The following is a 19690-nucleotide window of genomic DNA, read 5'->3' as shown; positions in this document are numbered from 1 at the left end:
TCCTTACCACACCCTATGAAGAATGTATTATCATTTTCATTATTTTATAGATAAGAAAAGTGAGGCACTTAGAAATTATGTAACTTGCAGCAGATCAAAGCCAGTAAATATGAGTGTTTGATATTAAAATCTATGTCCTTTGGTTTCAGAGCCTGTGAATCTAACCACTATTGACTTTAATGTCTCTCTATACCAATATATCCTTGTATTTTATGTTTTTCCTATTGAATGATCCTATGTCTGAAAATCATGTGTTCTATTCCTAGTGAAGTCTGTACCTTCCTATTATTCTCCTGATCTCTCCCTTTGAGACTGGAGGTTGCTCAGGTCCCTTTCTCATTTGCATGTGTTCTAAAGGAGGAAAGGGGCAAAATAAGCAAGTAAGTGAAATGGATTTTATGCCATCGGCCAACACATGTTCTCTTCTTTCCAAGTACTGTACTCCTGTCATGAGAGGAGCATTGATATGAGGAAGAAAAGTAACAGAGACTGTTAGCATAACAGCACATTAAAATTATGGTGTGAAGGAAAAAAATATGAATAACATGAGGTTGTTTCTTCTTGTTGATGTTTTATAATGAAGAACTTACTATGAAGAAAGACCTAAACTCTCCTCCATCCAGCTTTGAACAGTTGCTGAAGGATCTCACATCACCCTCCAGGTTGGGGCTTAAATCTTGGCAAGTTAGGGGAGGGCATAAATGGAATTCACCAGTGAAGCTACCTGGGCCTGGCATTTTCTTCGTGGGAAAGCTTTTTATTTTAAATGTTATTTCTTTAATAAGTATAAAGATATTCATATTTTCTGTTTAAGTTTTTAGTAATATGTGCCTTTCAAGGAAAGTATTCATTTTATGTAAGTATCAAACTTATTGACATAACATTGTTCATGCATGATGTTTCCTTATGATCATTTAAATATTCTGTTGTGATATCCCTGTTTTTTCCATTTACAATCTGGGTCATTTTCATTTTCTCTTTTATTATCCCAACCTGTCTAGCGAGAAAACAGTTTTACTAATCTTTGCAAAGAACCACTTTTTGTTTCATTGATTTTTTTTTATTGTCTTTCAGTTTTCTGCTTCAACGTTTTGTGGTTTTTATCTCTCTCCTATTTAATTTGTATTTAAACTGTTCTTTTTATAATTTCTTAAGGTGAGAGTTTTAAATCACTTTATAACTTAATTTTTCTAACAGAATATTTATAACTTCTAATATTCTGTCAATTACTCTTCTAGCTGCTTTCCACAAATTTTGAGAAACTGTGTTTGCGTAAGTATTTGTTTACAGTAGTTTTCAATTTTCCACATAATTTCTTCCTTCATCTATGGGTGAATAGATGCTATTGCTAGTTTCTCAAATACTTGGGCATATTCCTGATATCTTATTTTTATTAACTTCTAGTTTAATTCCATTGTGACCAGCTAACATACACCATATGATTTCATTATTCAGACTTTCTTATGACCCAGTAAAGAGTCTCTCTTGGTGAATGTTCCACATGTACATGAAAAGAAAAGTATAATCCGCTGGTTAGGTGAAGGGTTCTCTATATATCAATCAGGGCAAGTCAGTTATTAGTAACCTGTAAGTACTCCATCTCCTTTCTGATGTTCTTTCTATTTTGTCAATTGATTAGTGAGAGAGGGGTGTTGAAATCTCTAATTGTAACTGAATTTATTTCTCTTTTGAATTTTGTTAGGTTTTGCTTCATATATTTTGCTACTCTGTAACTGGTGACATACACATCTAGAACTGTTATGCTTCCTGATGAAATTACCCTTTAATCATTATTAAATGTCTCTTTTATCCCTGTCATCTCCCTTGCCCTGAAACCTACTTGAGTTTTCTCATATTATAGCCACTTCAGCTCTCTTATGCTTTTGCATGATATATCTTCTTCCATTTTTTTCTCATTATCTAGTGGTAAAAATATTTGAATGGTTTAAATACTAAATCTTTAAATATTCAAAAATATTTAAGGTGGTGTTCTTGTTAATGGTTTGGTCTAGCTTCTAAAAAAAAAAAACACATCTGGACAATCTTTGCTTTTGTTTAGGGTGCCAAGACATTTTATATTTATTGTTACTATTGGTATTTTTAGATTGAGGTCTATTGCCTTGTCATTGCTTTCAATTTGCCCCATCATTTTTTGTTTCCTTTTTCTCTTTTTTGCCATCTTCTGGATTAAATGAATGTTAATTAACTAATTTTATGATTTTATTTAACTTCGTTAGCTTTTTAGCCCAAATTTTGTTGTTTTGCTTTACCAGTTATCTTATATGTTACAATATACATCTTTAAATTATCACAGTATACTTCAGGTGATAATATACAACTTCACATATAAGAATCTTATAATAGTATATTTCCATACTTAATTTGATTCACCAAATTTGTCTATTTTATTATTTTCCTTTACCATTTTGTATTTATATTTTGTTGTTTTTTATGTTTGTTTTCTAATTTATTACTGTATTCTCTGCCTTTATTCTTATTAGATTATTTTTGTATTCTTTAGTTTTATTTTGAAGTTCTTATTTTTACTTTTTAAATTACATTTACTATTTCTTTTTAATAATAAATGTATTTTCAACTCTCAATTTTCTGTGTACTACAGACTTGGTCCCCTCCCATGGGCTTTAATACGTAGTATTCTGACTGCTATTCATTTATCAGTACAGAAAAACTAGTTTAAATTACCTTGTTAATCCATGAGCTTTTTATGAAATATTGATAGTCTTATTAATTTTTACTACATTTGCATTTTGGTTAGAACAGTCAGTTTTTATAAATATTTTATATTTACATTGTACAAATGTCATATTTACATATATCATTTATTATTCAGGAGTATATAACTGTGTGCTTACAATCCTGATATAGTTACCAACAAAACGAAATCATAAAATAGTAGATCAGTAAGGAATTAAAAAGACTATCCAAACCAACTCTCTCACGGGATCTGTATCCTTATACATAACAACATGTACTGTTTGCAGGGGTAAGCAGGGTTTCTATGGTGGCTTAGAAATGCCATCGCCTGTCCAGCAAGGAGATAAAGTCCAGGGGGGCCAAGGAGGCTAGATTTTGGAGGGCAGAATACCTTGGAAGGGAGAATTGCAAACAAGAGAGCTTCAGAGACCTGTAAAGTGTCTCCAACTGAGTTCTGCTCAGTGTAACATCTTTAAATATCTTTCAAGGAGAAGAACTACTGAAAAGATTGAAAGAAACATTATCCAAAATTCACACAAGGTTGAGACTAGTTGCTTTTCCCAACAGCCAAGGTAAAAAATCTGTTTACGAAGAGTCATACTTTGACAATGTACTAGAGGATAAATCAGAATAAATCAGTGCTCATCTATGAGTGGGCAATGATATTAAGAGGAAGCCTCTTGGGTTTTTTGGGGGAAGGGGAGAAAAAAAGGTCTTCCCTGAGAAAAATCCTAAGAGGCAAACCAAGACAATGTCTGTGCTACTTCTCCCTTCTTTCTTTGGGAAATAGTGTCCTATTTCCTGTAGCTACAACAATTTATGTAGCAACCATGAGTGCAGTAAACTGAGTATTTGTATCCCCCCTCAAAATCATATTTTAGAATCCCAACACCTAATGTGATGATATTAGGAGGTCAGACCTTTGGGAAGTGATTAGGTCATGTGGGTAGACAAGTCTGTAGCTCAAACAGGGACCTCACCAGAACTTGACTGTACTGGCACCCTGGTCTCAGACTTCCAGCCTCTAGAATGGTGAGAAATAAATTTCTGTTGTTTGTAAGCCACCCAAACTATGGTACCTTGTTATAACGGTTCAAATGGACTAAGAGGAGTCAACCAGCTTGTGGGTAGAATTTTGAGAGTGGTGGAAAGATACCATTTCCAAAATACCAAAGGATTATCTGGTAGAGTCCTCAGAAAGGATTTGCCTTGGTAAGGTGGCAAAATTAATCCTTCAGTGAGAACTACACTGGTTCCATTTAACAAAACTTAAAAGGAAGCACAGAGGATCAACCATTTCCAAGTAACTGAACTGTGCCCCAGAATAAAGTTTAAGAATATTCATGGGAAGAGAAAAATATCCCGCATCCAACAAGGTAAAACACACAATGTCTGGCATCGAATAAAAAAATTAGTTCCAAAGGTGCAGGGGAATAGATCCAAGATAAACATGTTTGTGTTTGTGGGAGGATTGGTGAAAGCAATCCACCCTGGGTGCAGGCAATAAAAGGTGGGCTATCTATAGAGAATTTAAAAATAAAGTGGACTAAACATTGTTGCTGTTTCTTAGGACATAGGGCCAGAGATTCTAAACAAAGACTGAATAAATACTCCTTCCTTTCAGGGTGGGCTATTCCCACAGCCTCCACTCTTTAAGTTGCTACTGGACCACTCACTAAATATCTCATAAAGGTACTAAATCTTAGTTATCTTTTTCTATGAACTCTTAGTACAGTGTATATTCAATAACAGATCTTAGCAGCTCTTTGGTGAATGAAAATAAGTTGGCTCTTTTCCCGTGCTTTCTATGTGGAGAAAGCCTCAATGATTTAAGATCCTAAATCTAGAAATTCAGAATATTAAACATAGGCTAAATAATGCTTAAGAAAAAATTGAAAACCTCAGTATTTGACTGACTATACTTGGCTAATCAGTACAAGGCAGTCATACATAAAGCTTTTAAATGATATCAAATAAAGGTGATTATTGGTGAGACAGGCAGATAAAAAGAATACACGGAACTGATAAAAGTTTTTCTGATAATTTCAAGCTCTTCAGGAAGTCTAATTTAATATATAGTTTTCCAGTTCAATAATCTTGAACATAAAAGCTATAGTTGTTAGGATATCTGTGAGAGGTGTTGTTTTTTTTTTTTCAACAAGAAACAAGGAAACCATTAACAATATTTGCCATAGCATTTTAAATTTATTTGGTGGCTATATTACCATATCATTTAATGTTAAAAATGTCAAGAAAACAGTATAATGCTAAAAATGTAATTATTTCATTTCTTTAAGTTAGTGATCAAACTATAGAATGACTCTTAATAATTAATTTACAACTTTTGTGCTTAAGTTACATTTTATATGAATGCAAGTATAATTACACCCTCAAAGTTTAGCCAAAAGGGTTCAGCCTTTACATTTAGGAGATCTGAATTCTAATGTAGTTATATGACTTTGGGCATATATATTAACCTCCCTGAGACTCAATTTTCCACTCTGTGTGAAAGAGATAATAAAAATTTCTCTGGCCACAAAATACTGTGATTATTTAAGATGTTTTGTGTGAGAGAACTCTGTAAAAGTACTATTTAAAAAAGAGTTAACATTAGTTCTGTATATATTTTCCAGTACATGACAAAATTAAAATAGAATGAAATGTTTGTTCGAGAATACCTGCCTTAGAACTTAGTATAATATTTTATATTAGACATAAGTTCAGACACATTGAAGTAAGTTTAAAGAACAGATATTTATGTTTGAAATTGAGATACTGAATAAGATGAAACTAAAAAAAAATGATTGATAAAGAATTGTGGCATGACAGTAGGTAATTACTCTTTTGGTCATTGCCTGATTAGAAAGCAAAATCTTCTAAATATGATCTCAAAAACTTCAGCAACACATAATATTACTGTAATCACAGTAAATGTATACATCGCAATGAGAAAAATGGTCTTCTCAAAGTGTTCTGGCACCATGCATTTTATAACAGTAAATTTTTTCCCAAGAGACCCAGCATCACACAGGTAGAGGGGTTTAACTTGGAAACCAAAGAGGTGAATCTGAAGCCAAAATGCTATCACCTCTAGACTAATTCTTAATAAAACAGAGAGGATATAAATCACAGTGTAGATAGGCTTTTGAAGAATACATTCTTGATTGATGCTTTTACATGCAGCATAAAGATGGAAAATAGCTCCAGGAACCAGGACAATCACTAGTTGTAAGGCCCAGAACACCTAAAGCATGTCAGAAATATCTTAGTCAAATCAGCCAACATATTACCAAAAACACACGAAAGAGACTGACTCTCAACAGATGCAAATTTAACAATTCTAAGTTTCATAAAGTCTTATGAGCAATAAAAACAATATAATGAAGATAGTAATGTTGAGCATATTTAATTACTAAGATGTTTAAAATTTTAAATTTTAGTAATTGTAAAAATGTATTCCTATTTTGCTGTCCTCACTTACCAATTATGAATAATAATGAAGTATTTTATTTTAGTAGCTACCCAATTTCCATTTTCTAATTACAGGCCTAGAGTATAATTCTAACATCAACAGATAACAGAATTGTGGAGATGGAAGAAACTCTTGACCAACTAAAATTAATTTACCTGAAATATACAACCAGTTAGCGAACAAGTAATAATTCTAGAAATAATACCTGTTAGGGTATTCTTCATCTTATTATGACATTATTTTACATTTAAAAAGAAAACAATTTTTATCTGACATAGAGGAAGGTTTACGTGCACACAGAAGAACTTACTTGTGGAGTGATTGGCCTAAATTGATTGTAACAGAAGAGATTTATTTCTCTTTTGTCTGGATCACAGCTGAAGTGCAAAGCCTCATTCCCATAGACTGCAAAACCTAACACCCCAAGGAAGAACATTCTTACTGATCCAAAGAAAAGGGTGTGGAATTGACCGATCACGGTTGGAGGCTTCACCTGTTAATGGTTTTAGGAGAAAAAGATGTTTTGAAAACAAACATTTAAGAAGTACATTTTAAAGGATGTTTTCATTTTCACATTTTAAAATATGTAAGATTCATGAATTTTTGAAGCAAGATAGAACTTTAGATCTCATTAAGCCCAGTGTAAATTCTGCATCATGAGACTGCTCACCCCTTTGCACTCTGAAAATATGAAATGCAACAGTCAAATAAGGACATGTTGCTAATCAAATGTATAATCTTGGAGATATTTAAAAAGCTCTGAATTCAATGACTATCCTTCCTACCCCTGTAATCCTTTTGCAATAAAATCAAGAGAATCTTAAAATATCTAGGACCTCCTTTAGAAAATTAGATAACAAATCTAATATTAAGCTCATTGGTATGCACAGTATCTTAACAACCAAATGATGTTTATTTAATTGTCATTACAGCTTATTTTCCACTTCTTAATTATAAGATTGAGAAGAGAGTGAGCTACTTTAAAACACTAACAGCTAAAAGTACTTCCTGAATTATTCTAGTTATAGTTTTAAATTCAGAATATTCTGAAGTATACGGTTGATGTTTATATTATTCTCCATATATGTAAAGGTTCTTATTCATCAATACTTATGAAATCAGGTTAAAATACAAGACAAGACTCAAACAATTGTTTTTTGTTTGTTTGTTTGTATAATACTTACACATCCTTCATAGACGTTTTTGATGTAATTTAGAGACATGTCTCAGGAGTTGTTATCCTGGCATCCCTGTGGGTTAATTCTTGACCCACATTGCCACTTCGCTTCTGCCAGAATAAAACTCATATTCTCTCATGACTCTTACAGCAGAAAACACTTATCCCTGCAAATTTCTCTCCCCTCCTCCTTTTCTTTTCTTTTTTTTTTTTTTTCATAGATCTCTGGGGCCCCAGTCAACTTTCCTATCTCTGTCCCAAAACAAAACAAAACAAAAACAAAGAAAAGCAGAGGGCATGTGGTCAATGTAATAATCCCTTGACTTACACTGTCAGCAGAGCCAGCCAGACAGACAGGAGTGCCAGCAAAGCAAGAGGCCAGTCCAACAAGGGCTCTGAGCACTCAGTGCCTCTCAATTACCTGAGAATTGCCTATATGTAAATCAGTGGATTCTTAAGCTTAGAGTTTTCTCCAAAATGTCCAGTGATCTCCCCCCACCCCACCATTTAGGTATGTCTGAAAAGATAATTACATGGGAAATATTCCTGATTCTTTCTTGTTTACTTTTATGGAATAGGACTAATTTCAGGGACATTTAAGAAACTGTAACACAGGTTATGACAGCTATTACAGCATCGAATATTTTGGATATGTTGCTATATTTGTCTTTTTCCTGAATGCTTACTGTGGACATGGAAAATCTGCAGTTAGATCTCTATTCTGAATGAAAAGATAGTGTCTTGCCAACCAAGATGAGACCAGGATCAGCACAAATCATGTGAACAATCCTGCCTTCCCTTTCTTTTGTCCTTCAATAAATACATCAAGTGCTAGACATTGTTATGGGTGCTAGGATCAGCAGGGACCAGAACAGACAAGGAGATGCCTTCCAACTGATACATCTGTATAATATCTTCTACCTACCTATACTTCCATATAGCCAATGGTGGATCAAATCTGCTTCTTCACCTGCCTTCCTCATCTTAGTTTTGTTTGTGATCTGGGAAAGTTGTAACTCTAGACAACTTCACTGCTCTCCTTAGCAAGCAGAGAAGTGATTGCATAACACATGCAATTATAGCCAATGGGCATGGGGCAGTGGCCTTGTTGAATCAGGGTGTTGTACTCGACAGGGAAAATAAGCAATGTAATGATCTCTCAGAGCTGTTGGATGAGAGAAATTGCTGTATATTCTCATCTTCTCAGAAACAGAATTCCAGGTTTGCTATGTATCGATTTCTATGAAGGGGTATCCAAAAGCCAAACTATCTTTTGTATGGCAGGAATCTTTCTTTGACTTCTACCATGTGCAATAATGAATGTGTTTGTTTAGACCATTATATACTATGGTGAGACATGTAAAAATCATCAAAGTCTTCCTGTGTTTTTTCAGAGATGAACAAAATTAGCTTGAACCTTAATTGCATGTGTAGATGGGAGAAACACAGTATCATTTTCATTGCTGGGATCTATGAGGGACCAGATAAATAATACTGCTCTTCCCTTTATAGGTTATGATCCAATCAAGTCATAAGACAAAAGGATAAAGCACATGGAGGCCAAAATATCAACCTTATTATACTCTTATTACCATAAAGATTATGTTGGAAGGGGGATGTGGTTTATCTCTTTGGGAAAGTGTGATTCTTAGGCAGACACAGGTGCAGGCCTTGTCAATGCTGTATCATGGCTGCCTTTCCCACATGGAGTGCCTCCCTGCCTCTCTAAGATTTGTGCATGAGAAGAGCAGAGTACAACTGCTGATATCTGTGGACAACTGGCTTCCAAGGGCAAAATGCTAAGAAGTAAATGATGAATGCCCAGTTTTGCCTTCCAAACGTAAGGTAAAGTCATCAGCTAAGACTGTGGCTATAGTGACTCGGGCCTCACATGTTTGGCAATTGGTAGGGCTATTAATTAGGATGACAACCTGAGTTTCTTTACATGCTAACAGCTGAGGGTACCAGAAGCAGCAAAAGAGGGCAATCCCCAATGTGCAAGCATCATTTAGTCCTCTGCTTGCTTCATGTTTGCTAATGTTACATTAGACAAAGCAAGTTATACCGCCAACCCAGATTTGAGAAATAGCTACTACCTCTTGATGGATCTGCAGTCATATTGCAGAGGTATAGGTACAGAAATAGGAAAAATTTGTGACTAATTTTATATTCTATCACAATATGCCCTCTGATCACATATATTCATATCTCTTGCACATGTTTTCACCCTCATTCCAGAATGGTGAAAGTCTCATCTAATGCTCTAATTAGGTTTGAAGTTCAAGGTTTTGTGATTTGTATCACATGCAAATCTGGATATGGTTAATATGTGGCTCCTTGTGATCCAGAATCTAATGAAACAAAAGGAAAAGTTACCTTCCACACGACGTTAATGCACAATAGTGATACAGGGATAGGATGACTCTAACAGACACTTCCACTTCCAAAGTGGAAGAACAGGAGGCACCCTGCTGTCACTGGTCCATAGCAATTCTGAAATTTTGCGTAGGACCTAATGCCAGTTCTCCCTATTCTGAAGGCAGAGAATATCCCATGATTAAGGCATAGCACTACTCCTTGAAAGAGGCTTCCCAGTCTACTGTAATGTACTTCTTGATCGAAGTGGTTTCCTGGTGCATTGTTGTCAATAGTCTGTGGCTCCATCCTCTGTGTTCTTAGCTGAAAATATCTGACCATTTTCATGAAAAAATGGTTGCACTTAAAGCTGAATATTTTCCTCAGACTGCTCCCTGCAGAAATTTGGAGGACCAGAAGTCTTTTTTTACAGTTTGACTAATATCCATTTGATTTAAACTAGTAGTTGTTTTGCTTTTGTTTGTTTTGTTTGCTGGTACAACTCTCTTAATCACTTTTTTAGTTTCCAATGTATCAGTTTTAATGCACTTAGTTTGAAAAAAGTTATACCCACAATTATTTTAAAGAAAGGATTAAGCTTCTCTGAGACCATGCTTTTAAAGATTTTTAATAGCTTTTGTCTAATTGGGATGGTCATTAGTCATGTCTTAAATATTTTGAGTTTTATCAAAGGATGTTATAGTCATACTATTAATTTGCTTTAGGAATTTTTACATGCCAGGGACACTAGAAATGAAAACAAAGCAAAACAAAACAAAACAAATTCCCATGTTGCAAGTCCTGATTCCTCTGTATTTTCCCCAAATTTTGCCTGCAATCTCATCTCTAGGTCCCTTCACTAGGTCATCATTCTCTTCTTATACCTTATCAAATGTGGCTAGGGGTACCAAACTGTTAACTTTTAAAGTTCTTTCTGAATTGCTTCTTAGCCAAAATCAAATTTTCATTAGTATGTTTTTTATCTTTCATGTTATTTCAGGTGACTATTGTGCTGATTATCTGCGTATTATATCATATGAGTCACCATATATCCAGCCTGCTACAGTTGTTTTCTCAATGCTTTTCCAGCTTCCACTAATAGTTTCACATTGCTTTTCCTGCCTTTGGTAATAGTTTCTTTGTTACTTTTTCACCTTCTGCCTAATGTCTTATTCCAAAGATGATGCCACATTTTTAGGGTTTTGTTCTAGTAGTGCCTGATCCTTGGTACCAATATCTGTATCAGTTAAGAAATTTTTCATAGCAAGCCACTCTCAAATTTAATGGCCAAAGTAGAAAGCATTTATTTTGCTCATGGTTTAGGAGGTTATTTGTCCTAGTCTGGACTGGCTTAGTGATCTCTGTTGGGTTCTTGCATGCATATGTGGTTAGTCAACAGGTCAGCTGCCAGGTGGATTATCCAGGATGACTTAACTCACATGTCTGGAGGCTGGCAGACTTGGGCCAGAGTGATCGGGGTGACTAAGGTGCATGTCTCTTATCATTCTGGAAACTGGTCCAGACTTCTGCTTGTGGTGGGAATTATAGAATTTCCAAAACAGAGAGTTGAAAAAGCCAAAAGTACAAGAGCTTTTCAAACCTCTGCTTGCTTCGGAGTTGCTAAGGTCCCACTAGCCAAAGCAAGTCTTATGGCAACCTTGGATGGATTCCAGCTCTTGGTAGGAAGATCTGAAGTTACATTCCAATGGCAGGGACATGGAAATGTGAAGAATGTGTAGTGATTTTACAATCAACCCCATGACTGGGGTAATTAAGTGAGGAAATCTAATATTCAAGAATCTTGCTTGTTTCAAAATGCAATTTGGAGATCAAGGATATGTGCATTCTTCCTAGAGAATCAGTTAATTAAAACTAAAGTTTGGGGCCTGCTTGTATGCTGTCCACTGAGTCTTTCTTTCCTGATGTGAAAAGGATGTGAGAAGAACGAGAGCAAATGGGAAAAAACTCTCCTATAATAAAAATCCAGTAATAATATGTTAGCCTATGGAATGGTTTCTATTTGCTATTAAGTATTTTAAACAAATTATCGCCCTGAATTCTTACAACTCTGTGATATATGTTCTCTTATAGGTCTATTTTACAGACGAAGCCTAGAGAGTTTAAGTTACAGTTAGTAGATGGCAAAACCAGGTAGGGAAAGATAGTGAATGAATTGCTTGTTGTTAAGTGGTGAGCTGTAGGCACATGAGAATATTATTAGGCTGATTGTTAGGACCCTGAAACATGAGGAATTAGGGGGAAATAAGTCCAGACTTTCTTATTTTCTCCTGCAAAAAGGTCAGAGGTTATTGGTACTGTGGAGGCTGGCCATTTTCCCATGCTCCTGGCCTGATCCAATGTGAAGAGGAAAAGCCAAGCAGGGAACTAACCCAGTATAATACGTGCCAGGGGAGTACTTGAGAAATGTGAATGACTCCACAGAAATGAAGTCAGCTAAATTTCTTTCTCATTTGGTATCCATGTGAGGAGGAAGGACCACATGGGCTCTGGAACCAGAAAACCTATGTTTGAACACTAGTTTCACCACTTGGTTAGATCTGAGATCTCCGGAAAATTATGTACCATCTCTGAATCTCAGTTTTTCCAACTGGGGATGATGGTAGTATTTAACTCACAGAGTTGTTGTATGAGGATTATTAAAGTATTTGGGAAAACATTCTTCCTGTGCTTAATGAGACCCCAAATCATCTGTTATTTTCTATTAATTTTTCTTAGTTATGTAGAATGTTCAATTCATATTCCATTTTAAGCAAGTAAGAGTCACTGCTTTCTTCAACATAAAGAACATTTGTATTGGCCATGAAGAACATTTTTGGGAAGAATGAATAACATGGAAGTCCCACTTTTTAAAAAAATTTGTTGATGTATAATTGACATATAATGTTATGTTGGTTTCAGGTGTACAATGTAATAATTTGATATTTGTCTATATTGAAATATCACCATGGTAAATCTAGTTAACATTTGTTGCCATACATAGTTATAAAACTTTTTTTCTTGTGATAAGAACTTTTAAGATTTATATTTTCAGTAACTTTGAAATATGCATGTCTATTTTCAATGTCTCTCCTCTGTCTCTGTTTAATCTTTTTTGGGAGGGATTTTCTCTTCCTTTAAAGTCTACTAAGATGCCAAGACTAGTGGGATTGAAGCCCAGGGAAGATTTAAGTAAATTTAATCACTAAAACATAACTCTGCTCTCCCAGCTCCAAAGATTTTAAAATGACCCAGTCACCTCCATCAATTTCCTGAGTAAATGGCCCAAAATTTGAGGCTTGCTTGCTCAAACTTGCATAAAGCTTTTAACTTCAGCAGAGAAGTGAAAACAGGTTCAGATCTTTTTCTACTACTACTGTTATTACTATTACTACTACTGCTTTCACACACACACACACACACACACACACACACACGCATACACAAATTGCTGACATTTGTTGATTACTACTATTTTCCCGTCCTGCTCTAAACTACGGGAGTCATGTATAATCTTTTGCCAGATATTCTTGGAGTCCTAAAATTTCTGAGATTAAAAACATTTAAGACCTGTGTGGTCTAGCCCGGAAAGGGGATAAACCTCTAATTTTGCACAGAACTCAAGATAGGATCAAATGAAATAATAGTGTAGAAAAGCACTAGTCAGGATGGCTAACACATATCAACCCATAAATATTTTTTCATTATTACTATTTGCAATCTGTTCTAAATTAATACTTTAAACCTAGTGATAGGTATTGTTTTAGAGCTATGCTTTTTTACATGTTTGTGCTTATTCACCTTCATTTTTTTCATTTTCCAGTACATATTATGTACCTACAAGATTAGCTGCTATGTACATTGTTAGGAATGTGTGAGAATAATATAGCCCCTGCCTTCATTGGGTTTATAGTAGAGCATATGTGCTTGTGTGTACATATATGTGTGTATGAAGGTATAAATATCTGTGATTGACATTTATCATGCTGATAATTTGCTTAAAATAAAGCATGATTTATAGTTAATCCTTCAGAGTATGGTCACAAACTATCTCGGCTTATTTTACATCTGGCAAACAAGGAGAAATAATCTAAGTTTCCTCTCTAGCATCCTTTGATTCTGAGTTTTGCATTGTGTTACAGTAATTTACTCTCCTCCTCATGAGATATCCAACGACTGTTGAATGGGATGAAATAGAGATCAATTTAGGTACACCCAGTAGTAGATTTCACAGAAGGACAGCTGAGATAAGGCAGTCTGGACAGCTGCCTTAATTCATAAATCACAATCCTTAACCAATTTACATCTCACTGAAATCTCTGACCTGCCAAAACTGGGTTTGTCTTTCTGCATGAATGATTTCTATTCTCTGGAATGGAACTGGGGATGCCTTAGCAGAAAGGGTCAATAACTAATCATGTTATTTTAGGCAAATGATTTAACTTCTTGGGTTGCATTTCCGTTTCTCCAAAAGGAATAGACTGGATTCCGCAATCTGTCAATAATTTCACAATTGTATGGTTTTATAATCCTAAGTCTTTTAACCATAGTTGGAGCTATTGTACTTGCTGTGAGATTTACTGTGAGTAATTTGTATGTTACCATAATTGCTTGACCTAATGGTTAAATTGAAGGCTGCATTTTTCATCTTCATCAATGAGTTTGTACATTTCATATTTCCAATATGCCTATATTGCACAGTTTCTAGTTATATAACATATATGCCTTATTTCTTTTTCAGATGTTTCATCCATACAGCCAAGTCCCACAGGGGAAAAGAGTCTATAAATCCAGAAGACCTGAATTTGTGTCTTTTTCTACCATTAGGGTTGTTATTTAAACATTCTGTGTTAACTCTGCAAATTTTAGTTTTTCTAATTGTAAAGTGGGGAAAATAACTCTTACCCAGTAGATGCTGTGATTAAATGAGAGAATATATGAGGTAATATCTAGCATAATGCCTGACACTAGTTAGTTGATTTCTCAATAAATACTATTTTTGCTCTTATTATGGATACTAGACTCATTGTGTCAAACTTGAGAGGACATACACCAAATAGGTCAAAACGTGGGTTCTTGAATCAGCAAACATAGATTTGAATCACAGCTTGTGATGAAAATGCCGCAGGAAAATTAGCTAACAACACAAAGCCTCATTTTCCTCAACTGCTGGGATTTGTTGAGCTCTCTGGTTCTGTGGATTTGTTTTCAACAAATTTGGGGAGAAAAATCAGCCATTATTTCTTCAAATATCTTTCTGTCCTTTCCCCTCTTATTCTGGAACTCCAATTACATAGATGCTGGAGTGCTTTATATGGTACCCGATCCTCTCTCTAAATGTTTCTTCTCATTGTGAATAGTTCTTATGTTAATGTCACTGATATTTTCTTCTACAGGGTCTCTCTGAAGTTAGTCCTAGTCAGGGCATTTTTCGTCTGTGATATTGTATATTTATCTCTAGGACAAAGGTCAGTGGACTGTAGCCCATGGATCAGCCACCCCTTTTGTAAAATAAGGTTTTATTGCAACATAGCCATGCCCATTCATTTATGTATTGTCTGTGGTTGCTTTTGTGCTACAAGGTCAGAGTAGTTGCAACAGAGGTCATAAGGCCCATAAACCTAAAATATTTACCATCTGGCTGCTTAAGAAAAAAGTTTGCCAACCTTTCTAGGGCCAATCCTGCTCTACAAGTTGAATGTGTTGTTGTTTTTTTTTTTTAATCTTCCATTTCTCAATCATCATGTAATATTTTTCTCTACCATTTTAAAGGTAGATGGGGTATATTTTAATAATTGTTCTCTTTTTTGTCTATTCTACTGATCAATTTTTCCTCATTATGAATTATATGTTCCTGTTTTTTGTATGCCTAGTCATTTTTAACTGAATTGCTGACATTTTGTTGGTTGCTGTATTTTGTTGATTTCCTTTCAGTGATATTAGAATTTGTCCTGACATGCAGGTAGATTACTCGAGTCAGTTGGATACCTTCAGGCGTGATTTCAGCATGTTAAGACGGGTTTAGATTAGCTTGTAGTCAGGCAAATCTAGGCTCACAACTAAAGAAGTATGTATGTATCCTGTGTATTCTATAGGATATACATTGCATTACAAAGTCTTTCCACGCTGGCTGAGGAAACACAAACTATTCTCAACCCAGTTTGCACTTCAAATCTTTATGGGTGGTTTTCTCTGACCTTGGGAAGTTTCTTCTATGTGAGCAGATCTGCACTCAGTCAAAGCCTCAAATGGACTCCCTCTTATCTCTAGAGTTCTCTGTTTAGCTCCTGGCTCTATAATACTCTGCCCTCTAAATTCTAGCCATTTTGTCTCTTCAAACACTGACTTCTGATGCCTCGATTCAGTGAGGCCACTGAGCAATGTTAGGATTTCCACTTCCTGAACTGGGGGGGTGTGGTAGGGGGTTGAGCTGAGCTGCTTCTAGGGAATAAGCTCATGCAGTCTGAGCTTGCCTGGTTCATTTCTCTCTTCTCAGTGACTTCAGTACTGTGCTGCTTGTTTTCCAATGGCTGCCCCAAATTTTACAACGATTGCTACTTTTTTTGGTCCAGTTTTCTAGTTGTTTAAAGCAGAAGACAGAAAAAAAAAATCCCATCCAATTTGTATCATTCTATTTCTACCATAACACAAAAGCCTTTAAAACTAGTTTCATCATTCTCAATAATATTCTGAAGGGTAAAGATCATGGGATCGCTGAGCAAATATAATTTCAATTTTGCACTATTTGTAATTCAGTAGATCTTACTTTACACTTAAAATTAAGAAGTCAACAGAATTCTATCCAAGTTTCAAGTAGTATAGGGTCAGCAGTAAGTCAGGCTGTGTTGATAATTTAGTACAGTTGCTTAGAATGAAGGAGTCTGAAATGCTTCATTTCAATTTCTGTGACTGATCAGTTGTGTCATATTGGATACATTTCTGCTTTTTTTCCTGGGTTTCAATTTCCCATCTATAACAAAAAATAATAATAATATCCACCTCATGGGGTGATAGATTATGTATTTAACATAATATCTAGCACTGTAAGTACCAAATTAACATAAAACATTATTGTGTTGTTGATTTGATTGTTTTTGAGAAGTTGTTCATTTGTTGTACTGAAGATGAGTCTGCAGTCCTTTAAGGACCCACCCATGCTAGAATCTTTGGAAATTCTTGGCGCTTTACCATTTGGATGAAAGCAGACCAATTAACTTGGTTGCAACTGACTGGACCAGCTCTTAGGGCACCAGCCAAAGCCCTCCATGAACTGGCTTGATTCAGAAGGCTGAGCCTGATGAGGTCTTCTTATTTAGATGAATCACATCTCCCTTTCTGATGTGACAAAGGCTATGGTGCTTTCTCTACATACCACCCCTGCTGCTAGGAATATTGGCTGCTGACAGGGACCAGTTACATCCTTCGCTGAGCATAGCCCTCTGCTGCAGGGAAATGTCTCACCTGAGCAAGTGTTCCTTCCCAGAGGGTGACACGTAGCCAGAAACTGCTCCCATTCTATTTCAGAACAACTCTGAAGGGCATCCCAGCTTTTGGGATGATGGAACCTTCAGGTGTAACCGCTTTGCAGGAGTTTCTTCATCTGCTCCGTCCTGCCTTCCTCATTTCTTTCTGGGGTCAATTCTTAAAAGCATTCTTCAATAAACCTCCTGCATACACATTGTCATCTCATAATTTGTTCCTAAGACACTTGGGGAACATGAGTGTGAAACACACACAAATGAGAGGGTACTGTATTCTCAATGCAGAAAAACCCATTGCTCTGGCGCTCTCTGAGACCTGACATAGGCGTCTGAATTGGGTGTCTTGACAGCAAGGGTTATTGTATAACTGCTCAGATGGGTTCCTATGCCTCCCTTCCCTGTGATTCTTAACTACAACATTGTGCCACCCAAATGAACATGGAAATGTTTTATCGTTTTAAACTGAACCTGTGTTCCTGAATACATCTCAAGCCTGATGCACCTGACCTTAAAAAGGAAGGAAGTATATGGAGGAAATGTAGAAGGGGAGGCAGTAGTTAGAACAACTAGTCCCCTGACATTTAAAAAAAAAAAAAAAAAAAAAAAAGCGCTGGAGGCAGCCTAGGTGTTTGTCCTTCAGCTGTGCCAGAACATGGAATATTTTTTTGGCTGTCAAATTCGCATTAACTTCCCAAAGGCTTCTAGGCCCCCTGACACTTTTAAAATAGTCATTATATCCCCAAAGATCTTTAGAACATAGGCATTTCTCCTAAGAGCGATTCCTAGATAAACCTGAAGGGATATTATGGTAATTTCTCAATGAATAGCTTCTTCATTATGAAATAACCTGCATCTTATAAACGTGATTTGGGAGGGCTCTTATCTTGAAGTTACCACAAATTGCCATTGGCAAATGAAAAACTTTGGCATCAGGATTGGCTATGTTCCCATGATTAATATTCTAGTGATGACTACAAATATGGGTGTATTAGCATAGCCTTTCAACTTGTTCAAGTTTTCATGTGATTTCAAGTTATTTAAATGGTAAAAGAGTTAGTGAGCATTATGGCACTGTAGCTGGATGCTTTAGATTTATTAGTTGGAGGGTTATTTTCATCTTTCTAAAAAATACTGAATTATTAAATTTGTGCATGCCAAGTTTTATTTTTTTATTTTTTGTGAACCAGGTATCTGTAGGGAGGTACATGCCTGACATCAAATGGTTTTTGTAAAATCATTTGCTATAGAGTCAAACTCAAAAACTCATGCTTAGTACTACTCTTTGTTGGTGCTTGTCCTTGATTTCACTTCAATTTTCATCAACATAAGTCCCATAAGTCATCAATTTGTTGTAATTTTTCAATGTTGGACATACTGAGAAATTGTCAATACTTTTGTCATAAGCTTTAGTGTGGGAAAAATTAATGATTCTATGTTTGGTAAGGTGTATTCTAGCTGCTGCTTAATTTTAGTATATGTTGAATCATATTTTGTATTTTTGAAATACATAGCATTCCTTTAATTTATGAAATGCTTATAGAATCAAACTTCAATGCATATATTCAGTCTTATGTGCACAAATTCCAGATTACTGAATTAAAACCCTGTGCTAAATTGCTGGGCTATCATTAGAATTTCCATTTTATTCCCTTTGTGACATGTTACCAGGGAAAATTCATTGCTTTGAATAATAATGAGCTTGAGACAAATTTAGCTTTTGCAAGCTGATTAATGCCTTTCTCTGTTTTGAACACCTAATATGTAAACCACCTTTGCTTCTTTTTATAAAGAAAATTTAATGGCCATTTTTCTATGAATTCCTACTTATTAAGTATTGGAATGTGCTAATTTATCTTTAAAATGTTAATATAGATCTTGGGATGGAAATGTACTGGAGCTAGTAAAATATGAAACCATACGTGAGATGACATTATTAATATGCTACTAACTATAATTAGTTCAGTTTTATGAGTCATATGAACTAAAACCATCGCATATTCTCTGATAGTTTCAGAAGGAGTGATTTTTCCAGCTTTATATGTTAGGGGTTTAAACTTTTCAAGGTATTAAAAGATCCTGTGAATATCTAATGAACTTGTCATCACAAGGATTTTTGGACACTCCAGTGAATGGAAACCAATCCCATTTTTTATTGTTTGTTATTGAGATACAAATAGCTTAAGATGAGTTGTGTGCCGCAAATTTCTAATAGCACTTTTTATCTGTAAAATTAATATGGGACTTCTTATTTTGGGTCAGGTAGCAGGTTTCTAATAATATTAATCATGATAATGTTAGAAGTTAATTTATTAAAAGCAATTATATTAAGGTATTAAGGACAAAGAAAATAATTATGGGTTATTTGGCTAACAACAGTTAAAATTTACAGTAATAAGCTGAAAGATGATTTTGTGCCAACAGATCTGTTAAAAATATGTAACACTGAATTATGAATGGAAACTTAAATGGGTAAGAAAATAAAAGAATGTCTCA

The 19690-nt window shown here is 35.2% G+C and overlaps 1 protein-coding gene across 1 annotated transcript; it reads right to left on the bottom strand.

The window, feature by feature from the left end:
- Nucleotides 1–5563: 5563 nt before the first annotated feature.
- GJE1 (gap junction protein epsilon 1) lies at nt 5564–7508 on the bottom strand. The gene is made up of 3 exons (XM_025861702.2): nt 7372–7508; nt 6498–6680; nt 5564–5959 (listed from the first exon to the last, which is right to left on the bottom strand). Exons 1-3 carry the CDS (start codon nt 7408–7410, stop codon nt 5564–5566), a joined length of 618 nt encoding a protein of 205 aa, XP_025717487.1. The 5' UTR covers nt 7411–7508.
- Between the last annotated feature and the right edge of the window lie 12182 nt (nt 7509–19690).

This window comes from Callorhinus ursinus, unplaced genomic scaffold, assembly GCF_003265705.2.
Source record: "Callorhinus ursinus isolate GAN/ISIS: 27379988/994484 unplaced genomic scaffold, GSC_fseal_2.0 scaffold6, whole genome shotgun sequence".
Classification (NCBI taxonomy): Eukaryota; Metazoa; Chordata; class Mammalia; order Carnivora; family Otariidae; genus Callorhinus; species Callorhinus ursinus.
This window is presented reverse-complemented; position numbering and strand designations above follow the sequence as displayed.

Coding starts and splice junctions, on each gene's coding strand:
- GJE1 (XM_025861702.2), bottom strand. CDS start 7,410: ATGTCTCTAAATTACATCAAAAACGTCTATGAAGGATGT. Junction 6,681..7,371: donor AAAACGTCTATGAAGGATGT/GTAAGTATTATA, acceptor AACCATTAACAG/GTGAAGCCTCCAACCGTGAT. Junction 5,960..6,497: donor TTAGGCCAATCACTCCACAA/GTAAGTTCTTCT, acceptor GACATGCTTTAG/GTGTTCTGGGCCTTACAACT.